The 24387-nt window shown below is 63.1% G+C and overlaps 1 protein-coding gene across 1 annotated transcript; it reads right to left on the bottom strand.

The window, feature by feature from the left end:
- Positions 1 to 605: 605 nt before the first annotated feature.
- Positions 606 to 24185, bottom strand: LOC309451835 (uncharacterized protein; the record flags this gene model as incomplete). The annotated part of the gene is made up of 15 exons (XM_082076528.1): positions 24105 to 24185; positions 21531 to 21733; positions 19699 to 19947; positions 16517 to 16629; positions 14081 to 14234; positions 11643 to 13370; positions 10867 to 10956; positions 9585 to 9878; positions 8495 to 8788; positions 7007 to 7300; positions 6072 to 6365; positions 4763 to 5056; positions 3494 to 3787; positions 2084 to 2208; positions 606 to 763 (listed from the first exon to the last, which is right to left on the bottom strand). Coding segments are annotated over exons 2-15 (4580 nt in total), but the record flags the coding sequence as incomplete, so codon positions are not given.
- Positions 24186 to 24387: the final 202 nt, after the last annotated feature.

Raw genomic sequence — 24387 nt, 5'->3', positions numbered from 1 at the left:
CCAGCACCCACCCCCCACACCCAGGGACCCACCCACCCAGGGACCCACCCACCCAGGGACCCAGGCGTCCGGGTCAGCCCAGCACCCACCCCCCCACACCCAGGGACTCACCCACCCAGGGACCCACCCAGGGACCCAGGCGTCCGGGTCAGCCCAGCACCCACCCCCCACACCCAGGGACCCACCCACCCAGGGACCCACCCACCCAGGGACCCAGGCGTCCGGGTCAGCCCAGCACCCACCCCCCACACCCAGGGACCCACCCACCCAGGGACCCTCCCACCCAGGGACCCAGGCGTCCGGTCACCCCAACACCCCCCCAACCCACCCGGGGACCCAGGCGTCCGGGTCACCCCAACAGCCCATCCCCAACCCACCCGGGGACCCCCCCCCACCCAGGGACCCAGGCGTCCGGGTCACCCCAACACCCCCCCCAGCCCACCCAGGAACCCCCCCCACCCAGGGACCCAGGTGTCCGGGTCACCCCAACACCCCCCCCAGCCCACCCAGGAACCCCCCCCACCCAGGGACCCCCCCCCACCCAGGGACCCAGGCGTCCGGGTCACCCCAACACCCCCCCCAACCCACCCAGGGACCCCCCCCACCCAGGGACCCAGGCGTCCTGCTCACGGGTGTCAAAGGTCGTCTCCAGGGGGGGCTGGGGGGTGTCCCCCCCCCGGCCCCACAGCTGCACCCCATAGCGCCGCTCGGGCTCCAGCCCCCACAGCTCGTGGGACGTGGCCTCGGGGGGCAGGTGCAGCGTCTGGGGACACAGGGGCCCCCCGAGGCGTTATTGGGGTCCCCTGGGTGCTATTGGGGTCCCTGAGGGGGTACTGGGGTCCCCTGGGTGGTATTGGGGTCCCTTGGTTGGTATTGGGGTCCCCTGGGTGCTACTGGGGTTCCCAAAGGGGTATCGGGGTCCCCTGGGTGTCATTAGGGGTCCCTTGGATGTTATTGGGGTCCCCTGGGTGCTACTGGGGTCCCCAAGGGGGTACTGGGGTCCCCTGGGTGGTATTGGGGTCCCTTGGTTGGTATTGGGGTCCTTTGGGTGTTCAGTCCCCAAGGGGGTATTGGAGTCCCCTGGGTGCTATTGGGGTCCCCTGAGTGCTATTGGGGTCCCTGAGGGGGTATTGGGGTCCCCTGGGTATCATTGGGGTCCCCTGGGTGCTACTGGGGTTCCCAAAGGGGTATTGGGGTCCCCTGGGTGTCATTGGGGTCCTTTGGGTGTTCAGTCCCCAAAGGGGTATTGGAGTCCCCTGGGTGCTATTGGGGTCCCCTGGGTCCTACTGGGGTCCCTGAGGGGGTATCGGGGTCCCTGGGTGTCATTAGGGGTCCCTTGGATGTTATTGGGGTCCCCTGGGTGCTACTGGGGTCCCCAAGGGGGTACTGGGGTCCCCTGGGTGGTATTGGGGTCCCTTGGTTGGTATTGGGGTCCTTTGGGTGTTCAGTCCCCAAGGGGGTATTGGAGTCCCCTGGGTGCTATTGGGGTCCCCTGGGTCCTACTGGGGTCCCTGAGGGGGTATTGGGGTCCCCTGGGTGTCATTGGGGGTCCCCTGGATGTTATTGGGGTCCCCTGGGTGCTATTGGGGTCCCCTGGGTGCTACTGGGGTCCCCAAGGGGGTATTGGGGTCCTTTGGGTGTTCAGTCCCCAAGGGGGTATTGGGGTGCCCTGGGTGTTATTGGGGTCCCCAAGGGGGTATTGGGCTCCCCTTAGTCATTGTTGGGGTACCCTGCCTGTTATTTGGGGCCCCCAGGAGCTCATTCATGTCATGGGGGGGATATTGAGGGGCTCTAAGGGGCTATTGGGGGGTCCCACAAAGGATATTGGGGTGCCCAAGTCATTAGTGGGGTATTCAGGGGGTTATTGGGGTGTTCCGGGTGTTATTGGGGTATTCAGGGGGTTATTGGGGTATTCCGGGTGTTGTTGGGGTATTCAGGGGGTATTGGGGTGTTCAGGGGGTATTGGGGTATTCAAGGGGTTATTGGGTTCCCGGGGCATTTTTGGGGTCACCAGGGGGTTATTTAGGGCGGGGGGGGGCCCGGGGGGCTCTGGGGGTGCTGGGGGGGGTCTGGGGGTGGGTACCTGTTGGGGACCCCCGGGGGGCCCGTAGACGAGGTCGTAGCCGGCGGGGGGGGCGCGGGGGGGCGCCCAGTGCAGGCGGGCGCTGCGGGGCCACACGCTGCCCGCCCACAGGGTCCCCGCGGCGCCTGCGGGGGGGGAGCAACCAATCAGCAACAGCCACCCAACGACACCCAACCAGTCATCAAAACCCACCCACCCATCAACAGCCACCCAACCAACCAGCAACAGCCACCCAACAACACCCAACCAACCATCGACAGCCACCCAACAACACCCAACCAACCAGCAACAGCCACCCAACAACACCCAACCAACCAGCAACACCACCCAACAACACCCAACCAACCATCAACACCCACACAACAACACCCAACAAACATCAACACCCACCCAACAACACCCACCCAACCATCTAAACATCCACCCAACCATCTAAACCTCCACCCAACCAACAACACCCAACCAACCATCAACAGCCACCCAACAACACCCACCCAACCATCAACACCCACCCACCCATCAACAGCCACCCAACCATCTCAATACACACCCAACCATTAATTCCCACCCATCAACACCCACCCAACCACCTCAACAGCCACCCAACCATCAACTCCCACCCATCAACACCCACCCAACCACCTCAACAGCCACCCAACCACCAACTCCCACCCATCAACACCCACCCAACCAACCATCAACACCCACCCAACCATCTCAATACACACCCAACCATTAACTCCCACCCATCAACACCCACCCACCCAACCATCAACACCCACCCATCAACACCCACCCAACCAACCATCAACACCCAACCATCAACACCCACCCAACCATCTCAACACCCACCCAACCACCTCAACACCCACCCAACCACCTCAACACCCACCCAACCATCTCAACATCCACCCAACCACCTCAACACGCACCCAACCATCTCAACACCCACCCAACCACCTCAACACCCACCCACCCAACCACCAACTCCCACCCATCAACACCCACCCAACCAACCATCAACACCCACCCAACCATCTCAATACACACCCAACCATTAACTCCCACCCATCAACACCCACCCACCCAACCATCAACACCCACCCATCAACACCCACCCAACCAACCATCAACACCCAACCATCAACACCCACCCAACCATCTCAACACCCACCCAACCACCTCAACACCCACCCAACCATCTCAACATCCACCCAACCACCTCAACACGCACCCAACCATCTCAACACCCACCCAACCATCTCAACACCCACCCAACCACCTCAACACCCACCCAACCATCTCAACATCCACCCAACCATCTCAAGACCAACCCACCCAACCATCTCAACACCCACCTACCCAACCATCACCTCCGAAACGCTCCCCAGGGCGCCCCCAGGACCTCACCCGTGACCGTGTTGGTGGAGACGGGTCCGAGACGCTTGCGCCCCCACATCCCGTAGAGGTTGAACTTGTAGCGGCGCGACGGCGCCAGCCCCGGCACGGTCACCGTGCGGGACCCCCCGGGCACGGGCAGCGCCTGCGGCTGCCCCTGCGCGTCCCGGTACTGCAGCGTGAAGGAGTCAAAGGTGCCCTCGGGGACGCTCCACTGCAGCTGCACCCAGTCGGGGCCCACGTGGGGCACCGTGAGCTCCCCGAGCTGGGGCGGGGATGGGGGGTCCTGCTCTGGGGGGGCCGGAGCTGCAACGGGGACAACGCGATGCAGGGGACGCTGGGGCGGGCAGTTCTGCAGCCGTCATCCACCACCCAATCCCATCCATCCATGGAACATCCATCATCCATCTACCCAATCCCATCCATCCAGGGTCCATCCATCATCCATCCACCCAATCCCATCCATCCACCCAATCCCATCCATCCATCATCCATCCATCATCCATCCACGCAATCCCATCCATCCATGGTCCATCCACCATCCATCCACCCAATCCCATCCATCCATGGGCCATCCATCATCCATCATCCACCACCCAATCCCATCCATCCATGGTCCATCCATCATCCATCCATCATCCATCCACCCAATCCCATCCATCCATGGGCCATCCATCATCCATCATCCACCCACCCAATTCCATCCATCCATGGTCCATCCATCATCTATCCACCCAATCCCATCCATCACCCCAATCCCATCCATCCATGGTCCATCCATCATCCATCATCCATCCATCCGCCCAATCCCATCCATCCATGGAACATCCATCATCCATCATCCACGACCCAATCCATCCAACCATGGAACATCCACCATCCATCCATCATCCATCCACTCAATCCCATCCATCCATCATCCATCCATCATCCATGCATCATCCATGCATCATCCATTATCCATCCACCCAATCCCATCCATCCATGGTCCATCCATCATCCATCCATCATACATCCATCCATGGTCCATCCATCATCCATCATCCATCCATCATCCATCCTTCATCCATCCTTCATCCATCCTTCATCCATCCTTCATCATCCACCATCCATCATCATCCATCCATCATCCATCATCATCCATCCATCATCCATCATCCATCACCCACCCACCCCACCCCCACTCATCCCCCCACCCCATCCCCCACCCCGCCCCCCCCAGCTCCCGCTGCCCCACCCCCGAGCCCCATGGGGACCCGGAGGGGCCAGCAGAGCCCTCACCTGTGACCGTGTCCATGGAGACGGGTCCGAGACGCTTGCGCCCCCACATCCCGTAGAGGTTGAACTTGTAGCGGCGCGACGGCGCCAGCCCCGGCACGGTCACCGAGCGGGACCCCCCGGGCACGGGCAGCGCCTGCGGCTGCCCCTGCGCGTCCCGGTACTGCAGCGTGAAGGAGTCAAAGGTGCCCTCGGGGACGCTCCACTGCAGCTGCACCCAGTCGGGGCCCACGTGGGGCACCGTGAGCTCCCCGAGCTGGGGCGGGGATGGGGGGTCCTGCTCTGGGGGGCCCGGAGCTGCAACGGGGACAACGCGATGCAGGGGACTCCGGGGACGGGTGTTCTGCAGCCGTCATCCACCACCCAATCCCATCCATCCATGGAACATCCATCATCCATCATCCACCCACCCAATCCCATCCATCCATGGGCCATCCATCATCCATCCATCATCCATCCACCCAATCCCATCCATCCAGGGTCCATCCATCATCCATCATCCACCACCCAATCCATCCATCCATGGGCCATCCATCATCCATCCATCATCCATCCACCCAATCCCATCCATATATGGTCCATCCATCATCCATCATCCACCCACCCAATCCCATCCATCCAGGGTCCATCCATCATCCATCCATCATCCACCACCCAATCCCATCCATCCATGGTCCATCCATCATCTATCCACCCAATCCCATCCATCACCCCAATCCCATCCATCCATGGTCCATCCATCATCCATCATCCATCCATCCACCCAATCCCATCCATCCATGGAACATCCATCATCCATCATCCACGACCCAATCCATCCATCCATGGAACATCCATCATCCATCCATCATCCATCATCCACCACCCAATCCCATCCATCCATGGTCCATCCACCATCCATCCATCATCCATCCACCCAATCCCATCCATCCATCATCCATCCATCATCCATGCATCATCCATGCATCATCCATTATCCATCCACCCAATCCCATCCATCCATGGTCCATCCATCATCCATCCATCATACATCCATCCATGGTCCATCCATCATCCATCATCCATCCATCATCCATCCTTCATCCATCCTTCATCCATCCATCATCATCCACCATCCATCATCATCCATCCATCATCCATCCATCATCATCCATCCATCATCCATCATCATCCATCCATCATCCATCATCCATCACCCACCCACCCCACCCTCACCCATCCCCCCACCCCATCCCCCACCCCGCCCCCCCCAGCTCCCGCTGCCCCACCCCCGAGCCCCATGGGGACCCGGAGGGGCCAGCAGAGCCCTCACCTGTGACCGTGTCCACGGAGACGGGTCCGAGACGCTTGCGCCCCCACATCCCGTAGAGGTTGAACTTGTAGCGGCGCGACGGCGCCAGCCCCGGCACGGTCACCGTGCGGGACCCCCCGGGCACGGGCAGCGCCTGCGGCTGCCCCTGCGCGTCCCGGTACTGCAGCGTGAAGGAGTCAAAGGTGCCCTCGGGGACGCTCCACTGCAGCTGCACCCAGTCGGGGCCCACGTGGGGCACCGTGAGCTCCCCGAGCTGGGGCGGGGATGGGGGGTCCTGCTCTGGGGGGGCCGGAGCTGCAACGGGGACAACGCGATGCAGGGGACGCTGGGACGGGCAGTTCTGCTGCCGTCATCCACCACCCAATCCATCCATCCATGGAACATCCATCATCCATCTACCCAATCCCATCCATCCAGGGTCCATCCATCATCCATCATCCATCATCCATCCATCATCCATCCACGCAATCCCATCCATCCATGGTCCATCCATCATCCATCCATCATCCATCATCCATCGTCATCCATCCATCATCCATCCATGGTCCATCCATCATCCATCCATCGTCCATCCATCCATCATCCATCATCCATCCACACAATCCCATCCATCCATGGTCCATCCATCATCCATCCACCCAATCCCATCCATCCATGGTCCATCCATCATCCATCTACCCAATCCCATCCACCCACGGTCCATCCATCATCCGTCATCCATCCACCCAATCCCATCCATCCATGGTCCATCCACCATCCATCCACGCAATCCCATCCATCCATGGTCCATCCATCATCCATCCATCATCCATCCATCATCCATCCATCATCCATCCATCACACACCCACCCCCCCCCCCCCACCCCCCCCCCCCAGCTCCCGCTGCCCCACCCCCGAGCCCCATGGGGACCCGGAGGGGCCAGCAGAGCCCTCACCTGTGACCGTGTCCACGGAGACGGGTCCGAGACGCTTGCGCCCCCACATCCCGTAGAGGTTGAACTTGTAGCGGCGCGACGGCGCCAGCCCCGGCACGGTCACCGTGCGGGACCCCCCGGGCACGGGCAGCGCCTGCGGCTGCCCCTGCGCGTCCCGGTACTGCAGCGTGAAGGAGTCAAAGGTGCCCTCGGGGACGCTCCACTGCAGCTGCACCCAGTCGGGGCCCACGTGGGGCACCGTGAGCTCCCCGAGCTGGGGCGGGGATGGGGGGTCCTGCTCTGGGGGGGCCGGAGCTGCAACGGGGACAACGCGATGCAGGGGACGCTGGGGCGGGCAGTTCTGCAGCCGTCATCCATCTACCCAATCCATACATACATGGAACATCCATCATCCATCCACCCAATCCATCCATCCATGGTCCATCCATCATCCATCATCCATCATCCATCCATCATCCATCCATGCAATCCCATCCATCCATGGTCCATCAATCATCCATCATCCATCGTCATCCATCCATCATCCATCCATGGTCCATCCATCATCCATCCATCGTCCATCCATCCATCATCCATCATCCATCCACCCAATCCCATCCATCCATGGAACATCCATCATCCATCTACCCAATCCCATCCATCCAGGGTCCATCCATCATCCATCCACCCAATCCCATCCATCCATGGTCCATCCATCCATTCATCATCCCTGATCCATCCAACCAATCCATCCATCCATGGTCCATCCATCATCCATCATCCATCCACCCAATCCCATCCATCCATGGGCCATCCATCATCCATCCATCATCCATCATCCATCGTCATCCATCCATCATCCATCCATGGTCCATCCATCATCCATCCATCGTCCATCCATCCATCATCCATCATCCATCCACCCAATCCCATCCATCCATGGAACATCCATCATCCATCTACCCAATCCCATCCATCCATGGTCCATCCATCATCCATCCATCATCCATCTACCCAATCCCATCCACCCACGGTCCATCCATCATCCATCATCCGTCATCCATCCACCCAATCCCATCCATCCATGGTCCATCCATCATCCATCCATCATCCATCTACCCAATCCCATCCACCCACGGTCCATCCATCATCCATCCATCATCCATCCACCCAATCCCATCCATCCATCATCCATCCATCATCCATGCATCATCCATGCATCATCCATTATCCATCCACCCAATCCCATCCATCCATGGTCCATCCATCATCCATCCATCATCCATCCATCCATGGTCCATCCATCATCCATCATCCATCCTTCATCCATCCTTCATCCATCCATCATCATCCACCATCCATCATCATCCATCCATCATCCATCATCCATCACCCACCCACCCCACCCCCACTCATCCCCCCACCCCATCCCCCACCCCGCCCCCCCCAGCTCCCGCTGCCCCACCCCTGAGCCCCATGGGGACCCGGAGGGGCCAGCAGAGCCCTCACCTGTGACCGTGTCCACGGAGACGGGTCCGAGACGCTTGCGCCCCCACATCCCGTAGAGGTTGAACTTGTAGCGGCGCGACGGCGCCAGCCCCGGCACGGTCACCGTGCGGGACCCCCCGGGCACGGGCAGCGCCTGCGGCTGCCCCTGCGCGTCCCGGTACTGCAGCGTGAAGGAGTCAAAGGTGCCCTCGGGGACGCTCCACTGCAGCTGCACCCAGTCGGGGCCCACGTGGGGCACCGTGAGCTCCCCGAGCTGGGGCGGGGATGGGGGGTCCTGCTCTGGGGGGGCCGGAGCTGCAACGGGGACAACGCGATGCAGGGGATGCTGGGACGGGCAGTTCTGCAGCCACCATCCACCACCCAATCCATCCATCCATGGAACATCCATCATCCATCATCCATCATCCATCCACCCAATCCCATCCATCCATGGAACATCCATCATCCATCATCCATCCATGGAACATCCATCATCCATCATCCATCCATGGAACATCCATCATCCATCATCCATCATCCACCACCCAATCCATCCATCCATGGAACATCCATCATCCATCCATCCAATCCCATCCACCCATGGTCCATCCATCATCCATCATCCATCCATCATCCATCATCCATCCACCCAATCCCATCCATCCATGGTCCATCCATCATCCATCCACCCAATCCCATCCATCCATGGTCCGTCCATCCATGGTCCACCCACCCAATCCCATCCATCCATGATCCACCCAATCCCGTCCATCCCCCCAATCCCGTCCATCCATGATCCATCCACCCAATCCCATCCATCCATGATCCATCCACCCAATCCCATCCATCCATGATCTATCCAATCCCAACAGTCCATCCACGCCTCTCTCCATCCATGATCCATCCACCCAATCCCATCCAATCCCAGTTCATCCACCACCCAACCACCCTCTTGGCCAATCACCACCCACCCTTCCATACCCACAACCCCCTGCCCCACCCCCAGCACCGAACCAAGGGCCGGATGGTCCCACGTCCCTTTGGGTCAAAGAGCCCCCCAAGTCTCCTGACACCCACGGGGGACACGGACGGGACCCGGCGTCACCCTCACCTGTGACGGCGTCGGTGGAGACCAGCCCGACCCTCTTCCGGCCCCACAGCCCGTACAGGTTGAACTTGTAGCGGCGGGACGGTGACAACCCCGTCACGGTCACCGTGCGGGACCCACCGTCCACGGCCATGGCTTGGGGTTGTCCCTGCGCGCCCCGGTACTGCACGGTGAAGGAGTCGAAGGCGCCCTCGGGGACGCTCCAGCGCAGCTGCGCCGAGCTCGCGGTGACGTTGGTGACCACCAGCTCGCCCAGGCGGGGCCGCGGGGGCGGCTCCTCGGCCGGAGGGGCCGGCGCTGTGGTGGGGATGGGACAATGCGGGGGTGGAGATGTGGGATGGAGAGTGTCCGTCTGGCTGTTCCATCCAGCCGCTTCCGTCCAACCTTCCGTCAGTCCAACCATCATCCATCCATCATCCATCATCCACCCATCATCCATCATCCATCATCCATCCATCCTTCCATCCATCCTTCCATCCATCCTTCCATCCATCCACCCATCTACCCAACCTTCCATCCATCATCCATCCATCAATCATCCATCATCCATCCATCCATCCATCATCCATCCATCATCCATCATCCATCCATCATCCATCCATCATCCATCCATCATCCATCCACCCATCTACCCAACCTTCCATCCATCATCCATCATCCATCATCCATCCATCCATCATCCATCCATCATCCATCATCCATCAATCATCCATCAATCATCCATCATCCATCCATCATCCATCCATCATCCATCCATCATCCATCCATCATCCATCCACCCATCTACCCAACCTTCCATCCATCATCCATCATCCATCATCCATCCATCCATCATCCATCCATCATCCATCATCCATCAATCATCCATCATCCATCATCCATCATCCATCATCCATCATCCATCATCCACCATCCATCATCCATCATCCATCATCCATCATCCACCATCCATCATCCATCATCCACCATCCATCATCCACCATCCATCCATCATCCATCCATCCATCATCCATCCATCCATCATCCACCATCCATCATCCACCATCCATCATTCATCCTTCCATCATCCATCCTTCCATCCATCCACCCATCTACCCAACCTTCCACCCATCATCCATCCATCATCTATCATCCATCATCCATCCATCATCCATCATCCATCCATCATCCATCCATCACCCAAACCACCACCCAACCACCCACCCAAACTCCATCCCCACCTCATCTACCAAGACCAGGACCCCCGACCACCCACCTCCCCCCAGTGCCGCCGCCCCCCCGGTACCTGTTTTGGTGACGGCACCTTGTGGCTCCGTGAGCTCCATCTCGTACGTGCGCTCCCAGCCCAGCGGGGGCTCCTCGGTGCCACCCTCCCCTGCGCCCAAAGAGCGTCACAGCCAGCCCCACCCCCACGTCCCCGGCCCCACCCCTGCGTCCCCATCCCCACGTCCCCATGCCCACGTCCCCATCCCCACATCCCCATGTCCCCATCCCCATGTCCCCACGTCCCCATCCCCACGTCCCCATCCCCACGACCCCCATCCCCATGTCCCCATCCCCATGTCCCCATCCCCATGTCCCCCATCCCCATGTCCCCCATCCCCATGTCCCCATGTCCCCGTCCCCACGCCACCATGTCCCCATCCCCATGTCCCCATCCCCATGTCCCCATCCCCATGTCCCCATCCCCATGTCCCCATGTCCCCGTCCCCACGCCACCATGTCCCCATCCCCATGTCCCCATCCCCATGTCCCCCATCTCCACATCCCCCATCCCCATGTCCCCACGTCCCCATCCCCACGTCCCCCATGTCCCCATGTCCCCCATCCCCATGCCCCCATGTCCCCATGTCCCCGTCCCCACGCCACCATGTCCCCCTCCCCACGTCCCTGTCCCTGTCCCCACGCCACCATGTCCCCATCCCCATGTCCCCATCCCCATGTCCCCATCCCCATGTCCCCATCCCCATGTCCCCCATGTCCACGTCCCCCATCCCCATGTCCCCATGTCCCCATCCCCACGCCACCATGTCCCCATGTCCCCACGTCCCCATCCCCCACCTGCCGTCACCAGGAAGCTGTAGGACTTGGATTCGCGCCCCCTGGCCACGCCGTGCACCTCCACCCGGTACCGGCCCCCCGGCACCAGCCCCGGCAGCCGCACGGCCGCCGCGTCCCCCGGCACCCTCAGCTCTCCCTCGGGTGCCGCCGCCTCGTCCAGGAGCCGGTACCGGATCACCACGGCGTCCACGTGGCCGCGCAGCCCGTCCAGCTCCACCAGCGCCTCCCCCGCGGCGCCCGGCGCCGGAGCCGGTTTGGGGTGCCGGAGCAGCGCCGGGCTGCGGCGGAGCAGGTAGGAGAGGATGGCGCGGGCCACCGCCGGCACCGTTTGGTTGCCGCGCAGGGGGAAGTTGGTGGCCCGCAGGTGGCTCTCCAGGCGCTGCAGCAAGGAGCCCTTATAGGAGGAGAGTTTGGCCAGCAGGTCGGGCAGGGACGGGCCACCTGGGAGTAGTGGGGACAGCGGGGACAATGGGGATGGGGGGGACGCAGGTGGCGCTGGGGATGATGGGGACTCTGGGGACATTGGGGACGGTGTGGACTCTGGGGACACTGGGGACGATGGGGACTCTGGGGACACTGGGGACCTTGGAGACGATGGGGACTCTGGGGACATTGGGGACGATGGGGACTCTGGGGACCTGGGGGACGATGGGGACTCTGGGGATGATGGGGACATTGGGGACGATGGGGACTCTGGGGACCTTGGGGACGATGGGGACATTGGGGACACTGGGGATGCTGGTGCCTCTGGGGACTTTGGGGACGCTGGGGACCTTGGGGACGATGGGAACATTGGGGACCTTGGGGACCCTGGAGATGCAGGTGACCTTGGGGACGCTGGTGCCTCTGGGGACATTGGGGACGATGGGGACACTGGGGACCTTGGGGACCCTGGAGATGCAGGTGACCTTGGGGACGCTGGTGCCTCTGGGGACCTCGGGGATGCTGGTGACCTTGGGGACGCTGGTGACCTTGGGGACGCTGGTGCCTCTGGGGACCTTGGGGACGCTGGGGACCCCGAGGACGCTGGGTCCTCTGGGGACACTGGGGACCTTGGGGACCCTGGAGATGCAGGTGACCTTGGGGACGCTGGTGCCTCTGGGGACCTTGGGGACTCTGGGGACCTCGGGGACGCTGGAGCCTCTGGCGACACTGGGGACCTTGGGGACCCTGGGGACACTGGGGACCTTGGGGACGATGGGGACATTGGGGACCTTGGGGACCCTGGAGATGCAGGTGACATTGGGGACGCTGGTGCCTCTGGGGACCTTGGGGACGCTGGAGCCTCTGGGGACACTGGTGACCTTGGGGACCCTGGAGATGCAGGTGACCTCGGGGACGCTGGTGCCTCTGGGGACCTTGGGGACTCTGGGGACCTCGGGGACACTGGAGCCTCTGGGGACACTGGGGACCTTGGGGACGCTGGTGCCTCTGGGGACCTTGGGGACCCTGGGGACACTGGGGACCTTGGGGACGCTGGAGACCCTCGAGATACTGGGGATCCTGGTGTTCTTGGAGGTGCTGGGGCCGCTGGGGACCCTGAGGACCCCGGTGACCCCAGGGACACATCCGGTGACGCCGGCGATCCCAGGGACCCCGGTGACCCCGGTGACGCCGCAGCCCCTCGGGCTGGTGGGGACATTGGGGCCACCGGTGACGCCGGGGACCCCAGAGGACGCTGAGGGGACCCCGGAGTTCCCCTGCGGGCGGGGGGGGTCTGGGCGAGCACTGCGAGAGCAAAGGGGACCCGTGTCACCAACGTGTCCACAGATGTCACCAACGTGTCCCCAAACGTCACCAACGTGTCCCCAAACGTCTGCCAGAGCACAATGGGGGGACACGGGGAGGGACGGGGACAGATGGACGCACTGGGACAGACGGGGGACACACACCCAGACAATGGAGGGACACATGGGGAAGGACCAGGGGATGCGGGGACACACGGACCCAGGGGGACACACGGACCAAGGGGGACACACGGACCCAAGGGGACACACGGACCCCTGATGTCCGTGCTGTCCCCACCCCTGTCCCCATCCCCACCCCTGTCCCCATCCCCATGTTGTCCCCATCCCTGCGTTGTCCCCATCCCCGCGTTGTCCCCACCCCTGTCCCCATCCCCACGTTGTCCCCATCCCCACGTTGTCCCCATCCCCACGTTGTCCCCATACCTGTCCCCATCCCCATGTTGTCCCCATATCTGTCCCCACATTGTCCCCATCCCCATGTTGTCCCCACCCCGTCCCCATCCCCATGTTGTCCCCATCCCCACGTTGTCCCCATCCCCACGTTGTCCCCATACCTGTCCCCATCCCTACATTGTCCCCATCCCTACATTGTCCCCATCCCCACGTTGTCCCCAGCCCCACGTTGTCCCCAGCCTGTCCCCATCCCCACGCTGTCCCCATCCCCGCGCTGTCCCCACGGGTGACACGTACGGGTGCGGACGCGCAGGGTCCCGGGCGCCCCGAGGTGCTGGTCCCGCTGGGGTTGGACGAAGAGCTCGAAGGTGTGACCGGGTGACAACCCCGTCACCTCGAAGGTGACAGCGGAGCCGGGCAGCTCGTGCGTGCTCATGGCGGCCGGCTCGTCCTGGGGACAAGGGACACGTTGGGGACACTGGGGACAAGGGACACGCTGGGGACACTGGGGACAAGGGACACGCTGGAGATGAGGGACACGTTGGGGACACTGGGGACAAGGGACACGCTGGGGACACTGGGGACATGTTGGGGACACTGGGGACAAGGGACATGTTGGGGACACTGGGGACAAGGGACACGCTGGAGACAAGGGACACGTTGGGGACACGTTGGGGACACTGGGGACAAGGGACACGCTGGGGACACTGGGGACAAGGGACATGTTGGGGACACTGCGGACAAGGGGCACGCTGGGGACACTGGGGACAAGGGGCACGCTGGGGACACTGGGGACACGTTGGGGACACTGGGGACAAGGGACATGTTGAGGACAAGGGACATGCTGGGGACACTGGGGACAAGGGACATGTTGGGGACACTGCGGACAAGGGGAACGCTGGGGACACTGCGGACAAGGGACACGCTGGAGACAAGGGACACATTGGGGACACTGGGGACAAGGGACACGCTGGGGACAAGGGACATGCTGGGGACACTGGGGAGACCCGTCCCTAATGGGTCTCATCTTGGGGACAAGGGACATGTTGGGGACACTGGGGACAAGGGACACACTGGGGACCCTGGGGACAAGGGACATGTTGGGGACAAGGGACACATTGGGGACAAGGGACACGTTGGGGACACTGGGGACAAGGGACACACTGGGGACACTGGGGAGACCCGTCCCTGATGGGTGACACCACCACGGCTCATCTTGGGGATAAGGGACACACTGGGGACACTGGGGACAAGGGACATGCTGGGGACAAGGGACACGTTGGAGACAAGGGACACGTTGGGGACACTGGGGACAAGCGGCACGCTGGGGACACTGGGGACAAGGGACACGCTGGAGACAAGGGACACGTTGGGGACACTGGGGACACGTTGGGGACACTGGGGACAAGGGACACGCTGGGGACAAGGGACACACTGGGGACACTGGGGACAAGGGACATGTTGGGGACACCGGGGACAAGGGACACACTGGGGACAAGGGACACGTTGGGGACACTGGGGACAAGGGACACGCTGGGGACACTGGGGACAAGGGACATGTTGGGGACACCGGGGACAAGGGACACACTGGGGACAAGGGACACGTTGGGGACACTGGGGACAAGGGACACGCTGGGGACACTGGGGACAAGGGACATGTTGGGGACACCGGGGACAAGGGACACACTGGGGACAAGGGACACGCTGGGGACAAGGGACATGCTGGGGACACTGGGGAGACCCGTCCCTAATGGGTCTCATCTTGGGGACAAGGGACATGTTGGGGACACTGGGGACAAGGGACACACTGGGGACACTGGGGACAAGGGACACGTTGGGGACAAGGGACACGTTGGGGACAGTGGGGACAAGGGACACGTTGGGGACACTGGGGAGACCCGTCCCTAATGGGTGACACCACCACGGCTCATCTTGGGGACAAGGGACACATTGGGGACACTGGGGACAAGGGACATGCTGGGGACAAGGGACACGTTGAAGACAAGGGACACGTTGGGGACACTGGGGACAAGGGACACGCTGGGGACACCTGGGACAAGGGACACGCTGGGGACGAGGGACACGTTGGGGACACTGGGGACAAGGGACACGCTGGGGACACTGGGGACACGTTGGGGACACTGGGGACAAGGGACACGCTGGGGACACTGGGGACACGTTGGGGACACTGGGGACAAGGGACACGCTGGGGACAAGGGACATGCTGGGGACACTGGGGACAAGGGACATGTTGGGGACACCGGGGACAAGGGACACGCTGGGGACAAGGGACACGTTGGGGACACTGGGGACACGTTGGGGACACTGGGGACAAGGGACACACTGGGGACAAGGGACGCACTGGGGACACTGGGGACAAGGGACACGTTGGGGACAAGAGACACGTTGGGGACAGTGGGGACAAGGGACACGTTGGGGACAGCGGGGAGACCCGTCCCTAATGGGTGACACCACCACGGCTCATCTTGGGGACAAGGGACACACTGGGGACACTGGGGACAAGTGACACACTGGGGAGACGTCCCCATCCCCAAGTGGCTTCAACTCTGGGGACACAGGGGACATGTTGGGGACACCGTTGTGGTGTCCCCAAGCAGGGCTGCAGCAGGTGGCCACCAACGTCACTTTGTGCTGGGGACAATGGCCACGTCGGGGCCACCGCGGCGATGTCCCCACCCCAGCTGTCCCCACCCTGTCCCCGTCCCAGCTCACCAGGGGGACAAGGGACACCCGGTAGCCGTCCGGTGGCACCGGGGGGCGGGGCCAGGTGACACGGAACGACGTCTGGTTGCGGGCGGCCAAGCGCGGTGACACCGCCGGGATCTCTGCGGGGACACGGCGGCGTCGGTGGGGACACCTGGGGACACGGGGGACCCTGGGGATGGGGACACCCTGGGGACACCATGGGGACAACGTGGGATGGGGCACCGAGGGGATGGGGACACCCTGGGGACACCATGAGGACACCCTGGGGACACCCTGGGGACACCCTGGGGACAGCACGGGATGGGGACACCTTGGGGACACCATGGGGACACCCTGGGGACAAAATAGAGATGCTATGGGATGGGGACACCCTGGGGATACCCTGGGGACACCCGGGGGACACTGGGAGGATGGGGACACTCGGGGACACTTGGGGACCCTCGGGGACACCTGGGGATACTGGGGGACCCTGGGGACACCTGGGGACACCTGGGGACCCTGAGGACACTTGGGAACACCTGGGGACCCTCAGGGACCCTGGGGACACTCGGGGACACCTGGGAACACTTGGGGACACCTGGGAACACTTGGGGACATGTGGGGACCCTGGGGACACTTGGGGACCCTCGGGGACACCTGGGTACCCTTGGGGACACTCGGGGACCCTCGGGGACACTTGGGGACACCTGGGAGAGCACTGGGGGACACTGGGAGGACGGGGACAGCACCGGGGGACACTGGGGACCCTCGGGGACACCTGGGGGACCCTCGGGGACACCCTGGGGACCCTTGGGGGAGACCTGGGGACCCTCGGGGACACTTGGGGACACCTGGGAGAGCACTGGGGGACACTGGGAGGACGGGGACAGCACCGGGGGACACTGGAGGACCCTTGGGGACACCTGGGGACACTCAGGGACACCCTGGGGACCCTCGGGGACCCTCAGGACACCTGGGGACACCTGGGAGAGCACTGGGGGACACTGGGAGGACCCTGGGGACAGCACTGGGGGACACCGGGGTCACTGGGGACACCTGGGGACCCTTGGGGACATGTGGGGACCCTCAAGACACCTGGAGACCCTGGGGACACTCAGGGACCCTCGGGGACACTTGGGGACACCTGGGAGAGCACTGGGGGACACTGGGAGGACGGGGACAGCACCGGGGGACACTGGAGGACCCTGGGGACACTTAGGGACCCTCGGGGACACCTGGGGACAGTTGGGTACCCTTGGGGACACTCGGGGACCCTCGGGGACACTTGGGGACACCTGGGAGAGCACTGGGGGACACTGGGAGGACGGGGACAGCACCGGGGGACACTGGAGGACCCTTGGGGACACCTGGGGGACCCTTGGGGACACCCTGGGGACCCTCGGGGACACCCTGGGGACACTGGGGGACACTGGGAGGATGGGGACAGCACTGGGAGACACCCGGGTCACTGGGGACAGTTGGGGACACTGGGGGACCCTGAGGACACTTGGGGACACCTGGGGACCCTTGGGGACCCTGGGGGACCCTGGGGACACTGGGGGACCCTGGGGGACCCTGGGGGACCCTGGGGACACTGGGGGACACCTGGGGACCCTTGGGGACACCTGGGGACACTCAGGGACACCCTGGGGACCCTCGGGGACCCTCGGGACACCTGGGGACACCTGGGAGAGCACTGGAGGACACTGGGAGGACGGGGACAGCACCGGGGGACACTGGGGACCCTTGGGGACACCTGGGGACCTTCAGGGACACCTGGGGACAGTTGGGTACCCTTGGGGACACTCGGGGACCCTCGGGGACACTTGGGGACACCTGGGAGAGCACTGGGGGACACTGGGAGGACGGGGACAGCACCGGGGGACACTGGGGACCCTCGGGGACACTGGGGGACCCTGAGGACACTTGGGGACACCTGGGGACACTCGGGGACCCTGGGGATACCTGGGGACACCTGGGAGAGCACTGGGGGACACTGGAGGACCCTGGGGACACTTGGGGACCCTCGGGGACACCTGGGGACAGTTGGGTACCCTTGGGGACACTCGGGGACCCTCGGGGACACTTGGGGACACCTGGGAGAGCACTGGGGGACACTGGGAGGACGGGGACAGCACCGGGGGACACTGGGGGACCCTTGGGGACACCTGGGGACACTCAGGGACACCCTGGGGACCCTCGGGACACCTGGGGACACCTGGGAGAGCACTGGGGGACACTGGGAGGACCCTGGGGACAGCACTGGGGGACACCTGGGGACCCTTGGGGACCCTGGGGACACCTGGGGACCCTGGGGACACCTGAGGACACCTGGGAGAGCACTGGGGGACACTGGGAGGACGGGGACAGCACCGGGGGACACTGGAGGACCCTGGGGACACCTGGGGACCCTCGGGGACACCTGGGGACCCTCGGGACACCTGGGGACACCTGGGAGAGCACTGGGGGACACTGGGAGGACCCTGGGGACAGCACCGGGGGACACTGGGGACCCTCGGGGACACTGGGGGACCCTGAGGACACTTGGGGACACCTGGGGACCCTTGGGGACACCTGGGGACCCTTGGGGGAGACCTGGGGACCCTCGGGGACACCTGGGAGAGCACTGGGGGACGCTGGGAGGACGGGGACAGCACTGGGGGACACTGGGGGACCCTTGGGGACACTTGGGGACCCTCGGGGACACCTGGGGACAGTTGGGTACCCTTGGGGACACTCGGGGACCCTCGGGGACACTTGGGGACACCTGGGAGAGCACTGGGGGACACTGGGAGGACGGGGACAGAACCGGGGGACACTGGAGGACCCTGGGGACACTTGGGGACCCTCGGGGACACCTGGGGACAGTTGGGGACCCTGGGGACACCTGGGGGGACACTGGGAGGATGGGGACAGCACTGGGAGACACCCGGGTCACTGGGGACAGTTGGGGACACTGGGGGACCCTGAGGACACTGGGGGACACCTGGGGACCCTTGGGGACCCTGGGGGACCCTGGGGACACTGGGGGACCCTGGGGGACACCTGGGGACCCTTGGGGACACCTGGGGACACTCAGGGACACCCTGGGGACACTCAGGGACCCTCGGGACACCTGGGGACACCTGGCAGAGCACTGGGGGACACTGGGAGGACCCTGGGGACACTTGGGGACCCTCGGGGACCCTTGGGGACCCTCGGGGACATACCGAGGGCACAGTGTGGCCCCCCGGTGCCGGGGGGACAGGCGGGGGTGGCGCACGAGGGGCCGGTGAAGCCGGGGAAGCAGCGGCAGCGCCCCCCCCGGCAGCGGCCCTGGTCACTGCAGCCCTGGGGACACGGGGGGGACACCGGGGGGGGCTCGGGGGGGGACCCGGGGGGGGACGCGGGGGGGGACGCGGGGGGGCAGCCGCAGCCGTCGGCCAGGGGGTCACAGAGCTCCCGCGCCAGCGTTTGTCCTGTGGGGACACAATACGGGGGGGGGGGGGGACAAGGTCACGGGGTCCCCCACGTGACACCCCCAGTGTCACCACCCATCACCATGTACCCGCGTCCCCATGTCCCCCCATGTCCCCCTATCCCCCCATGTCCCCCATGTCCTTCTATCCCCATGTCCCCCCATGTCCCACTATCCCCCCATGTCCCCTCATATCCCATGACCCTCCCATGTCCCCCCATGTCCCCCATGTCCCCCCATCCCCATGTCCCCCCATGTCCCCCATGTCCCCCCATCCCCATGTCCCCCCATGTCCCCTCATACCCCTCTATCCCCCGTGTCCCCCCATGTCCCCCTGTCCCTCTATCCCCCCATGTCCCCATGTCCCCCCATGTCCCACCATGTCCCCCTATCCCCAATGTCCCCATGTCCCCCTATCCCCCCATGTCCCTCTATCCCCCCATGCCCCTCTATCCCCCCATGTCCCCCTATCCCCCCCATGTCACCCATGTCCCCCCATCCCCATGTCCCCTCATACCCCTCTATCCCCCCATGTCCCCCCAAGTCCCTCTATCCCCCATGTCACCCATGTCCCCCCATGTCCCCTCATACCCCTCTATCCCCCATGTCCCCCTATGGCCCCTGTCCCCCATGTCCCCCCATGTCCCACCATGTCCCCCCTATCCCCAATGTCCCCATGTCCCCCTATCCCCTCATATCCCATGTCCCCCCATGTCCCCATGTCCCCCCATGTCCCCCTACGTCCCCATGTCCCTCTATCCCCCCATGTCCCCTCATATCCCATGACCCTCCCATGTCCCCATGTCCCCATGTCCCCCCATGTCCCCCCTATCCCCAATGTCCCCATGTCCCCCTATCCCCTCATATCCCATGACCCTCCCATGTCCCCATGTCCCCCCATGTCCCCATGTCCCCCTACGTCCCCATGTCCCTCTATCCCGCCATGTCCCCTCATATCCCATGACCCTCCCATGTCCCCATGTCCCCGCCATGTCCCCATGTCCCCCCATGTCCCCCTATCCCCAATGTCCCCATGTCCCCCTATCCCCCCATGTCCCTCTATCCCCCCATGCCCCTCTATCCCCCCATGTCCCCCTATCCCCCCCATGTCACCCATGTCCCCCCATCCCCATGTCCCCTCATACCCTTCTATCCCCCCATGTCCCCCCAAGTCCCTCTATCCCCCATGTCACCCATGTCCCCCCATGTCCCCTCATACCCCTCTATCCCCCATGTCCCCCCATATCCCCCTATGGCCCCTGTCCCCCATGTCCCCATGTCCCACCACGTCCCCCTATCCCCAATGTCCCCATGTCCCCCTATCCCCCCATGTCCCCTCATATCCCATGACCCTCCCATGTCCCCATGTCCCCCTATCCCCCCATGTCCCACCATGTCCCCCTATCCCCCCATGTCCCCATGTCCCCCCATGTCCCTCTATCCCCCCATGTCCCCCTGTCCCTCTATCCCCCCATGTCCCTCTATCCCCCCATGTCCCCCTATCCCCCCATGTCCCCCTGTCCCCCCTATCCCCCCAAGTCCCCTCATACCCCTGTATCCCCCATGTCCCCATGTCCCCGGTACCGGTGCCAGCCTGGGGTCCCGCGCTGTCCCCGCACTGTCCCTGCAGCGCCCGCACTTGTCCCTCGAGCTCCCGCAGCCGCCCCAAAATGGCAGCGAGCGCCGCGGCCCCGCAAGGGGGACCCGGGGGGGACAGCGGGGACGTCCCCGTCCCCCCCCGCAGCACCAGCGCCAGCAGCAGCAGCCGCAGCCCCGGGGCCATCGTCCTGCGGGGGGACACGGGGGGACACCCCCCGGGACGCTGAGGGGACAACGGGACACGCGTGGGGACACATGGGGACACATGGGGACACATGTGGGGACACGTGGGGACACCCCCTGAGACACTACGGGGACACGGGGACACCACAAGGGACACCCAGGGGACACACGGACACCCATGGGGGACACATGGGGACACCCCTGAGACGCTGAGGGGACAATGGGACACGCGTGGGGACACATGGGGACACGTGGGGACACATGGGGACACTCCTGAGATGCTGAGGGGACAATGGGACACGCCTGGGGACACGTGGGGACATCTCCTGAGACGCTAAGGGGACACAGGGACACACGTGGGGACACATGGGGACACATGGGGACACCCCTGAGATGCTGAGGGGACAATGGGACACGCGTGGGGACACATGGGGACACATGGGGACACCCCTGAGACGCTGAGGGGACAATGGGACACGCGTGGGGACACATGGGGACACATGGGGACACCCCTGAGACGCTGAGGAGACAATGGGACATGCGTGGGGACACATGGGGACACCCCTGAGATGCTGAGGGGACAATGGGATGCACGTGGGGACACATGGGGACACATGGGGACACCCCTGAGACGCTGAGGGGACACAGTAACCCCAGCAACACCAACTCCAGTAACACCAGTAACCCCAGTAACCCCAGCAACACCAACTCCAGTCACCCCCAGTAACACCAGTAACACCAGCAACACCAACTCCAGTCACCTCCAGTAAACACCAGTAACACCAGTAACCCCAGCAACACCAACTCCAGTACCCCCAGTAACACCAGTAACCCCAACTCCAGTCACACCAGTAACACCAGCAACACCAACTCCAGTCACCCCCAGTAACACCAGTAACACCAGCTCCAGTCACACCAGTAACACCAGTACTCCCAGTAACTCCAGTAACACCAACCCCAGTACCCCCAGTACCCCCAGTAACCCCAGCAACACCAACTCAAATCACCTCCAGTAACACCAGTAACACCAGCAACACCAACTCCAGTCACACCAGTAACACCAGTAACTCCAGTACCCCCAGTAACCCCAGCAACACCAACTCCAGTCACCTCCAGTCACACCAGTAACCCCAGCAACACCAACTCCAGTCACACCACTAACACCAGTACTCCCAGTAACTCCAGTAACACCAACCCCAGTACCCCCAGTACCCCCAGTAACCCCAGTACCCCCAGTAACCCCAGCAACACCAACTCAAATCACCTCCAGTAACACCAGTAACCCCAGCAACACCAACTCCAGTCACCTCCAGTAAACACCAGTAACACCAGTAACCCCAGCAACACCAACTCCAGTACCCCCAGTAACACCAGTAACCCCAACTCCAGTCACCCCCAGTCACACCAGTAACACCAGTAACACCAGCTCCAGTCACACCAGTAACACCAGTACTCCCAGTAACTCCAGTAACACCAACCCCAGTACCCCCAGTACCCCCAGTAACCCCAGCAACACCAACTCAAATCACCTCCAGTAACACCAGTAACACCAGCAACACCAACTCCAGTCACCCCCAGTCACACCAGTAACACCAGTAACCCCAACTCCAGTCACCCCCAGTCACACCAGTAACACCAGTAACACCAGCTCCCAGTCACACCAGTAACACCAGTACTCCCAGTAACTCCAGTAACACCAACCCCAGTACCCCAGTACCCCCAGTAACCCCAGCAACACCAACTCAAATCACCTCCAGTAACACCAGTCACACCAGCAACACCAACTCCAGTCACCCCCAGTCACACCAGTAACCCCAGCTCCAGTCACACCAGTAACACCAGTAACACCAGCTCCAGTCACACCAGTAACACCAGTAACACCAGTACTCCCAGTAACTCCAGTAACACCAACCCCAGTACCCCCAGTACCCCCAGTAACCCCAGTAACCCCAGTAACCCCCAGCAACACCAACTCAAATCACCTCCAGTAAACACCAGTAACCCCAGCAACACCAACTCCAGTCACACCAGTAATACCAGTAACTCCAGTACCCCCAGTAACCCCAGCAACATCAACTCCAGTCACCTCCAGTAAACACCAGTAACCCAGCAACACCAGCTCCAGTCACACCAGTAACACCAGTACTCCCAGTAACTCCAGTAACACCAACCCCAGTACCCCCAGTACCCCCAGTAACCCAGTAACCCCAGTAACCCCAGCAACACCAACTCAAATCACCTCCAGTCACACCAGTAACCCCAGCAACACCAACTCCAGTCACACCAGTAACACCAGTAACCCCAACTCCAGTCACCCCCAGTCACACCAGTAACACCAGTAACTCCAGTACCCCCAGTAACCCCAACCCCAGTCACCTCCAGTAACACCAGCGATCCCAGTAACACCAGCACCAGCAACACCAGTAACACCAGTAAGTCCCAGTGGCCGGTCCCTCCCGTCCCCACTCCGCTGTGGGGCGGGGCCGGGGGGCGTGGCCGGGGGGGCGGAGCCACATCCCACGCACCTGCCCCACATCTGCCACCCCACGAGCTTCGGGGGACCCAGGCGTCCGGGGCCCCCCAATCCAGCCCCACAGCTCCCCCCCGCATAGTGGACCCAGGCGTCCGGGGACCCCCAAGTCCTCACCCTCCCCCGCAA

Source organism: Streptopelia decaocto, assembly GCF_964273445.1.
Source record: "Streptopelia decaocto genome assembly, contig: HAP1_SCAFFOLD_1893, whole genome shotgun sequence".
NCBI lineage: Eukaryota > Metazoa > Chordata > Aves > Columbiformes > Columbidae > Streptopelia > Streptopelia decaocto.
Note: the sequence above shows the minus strand (reverse complement) of the source record. Positions and strands in the feature narration are given on the sequence as shown.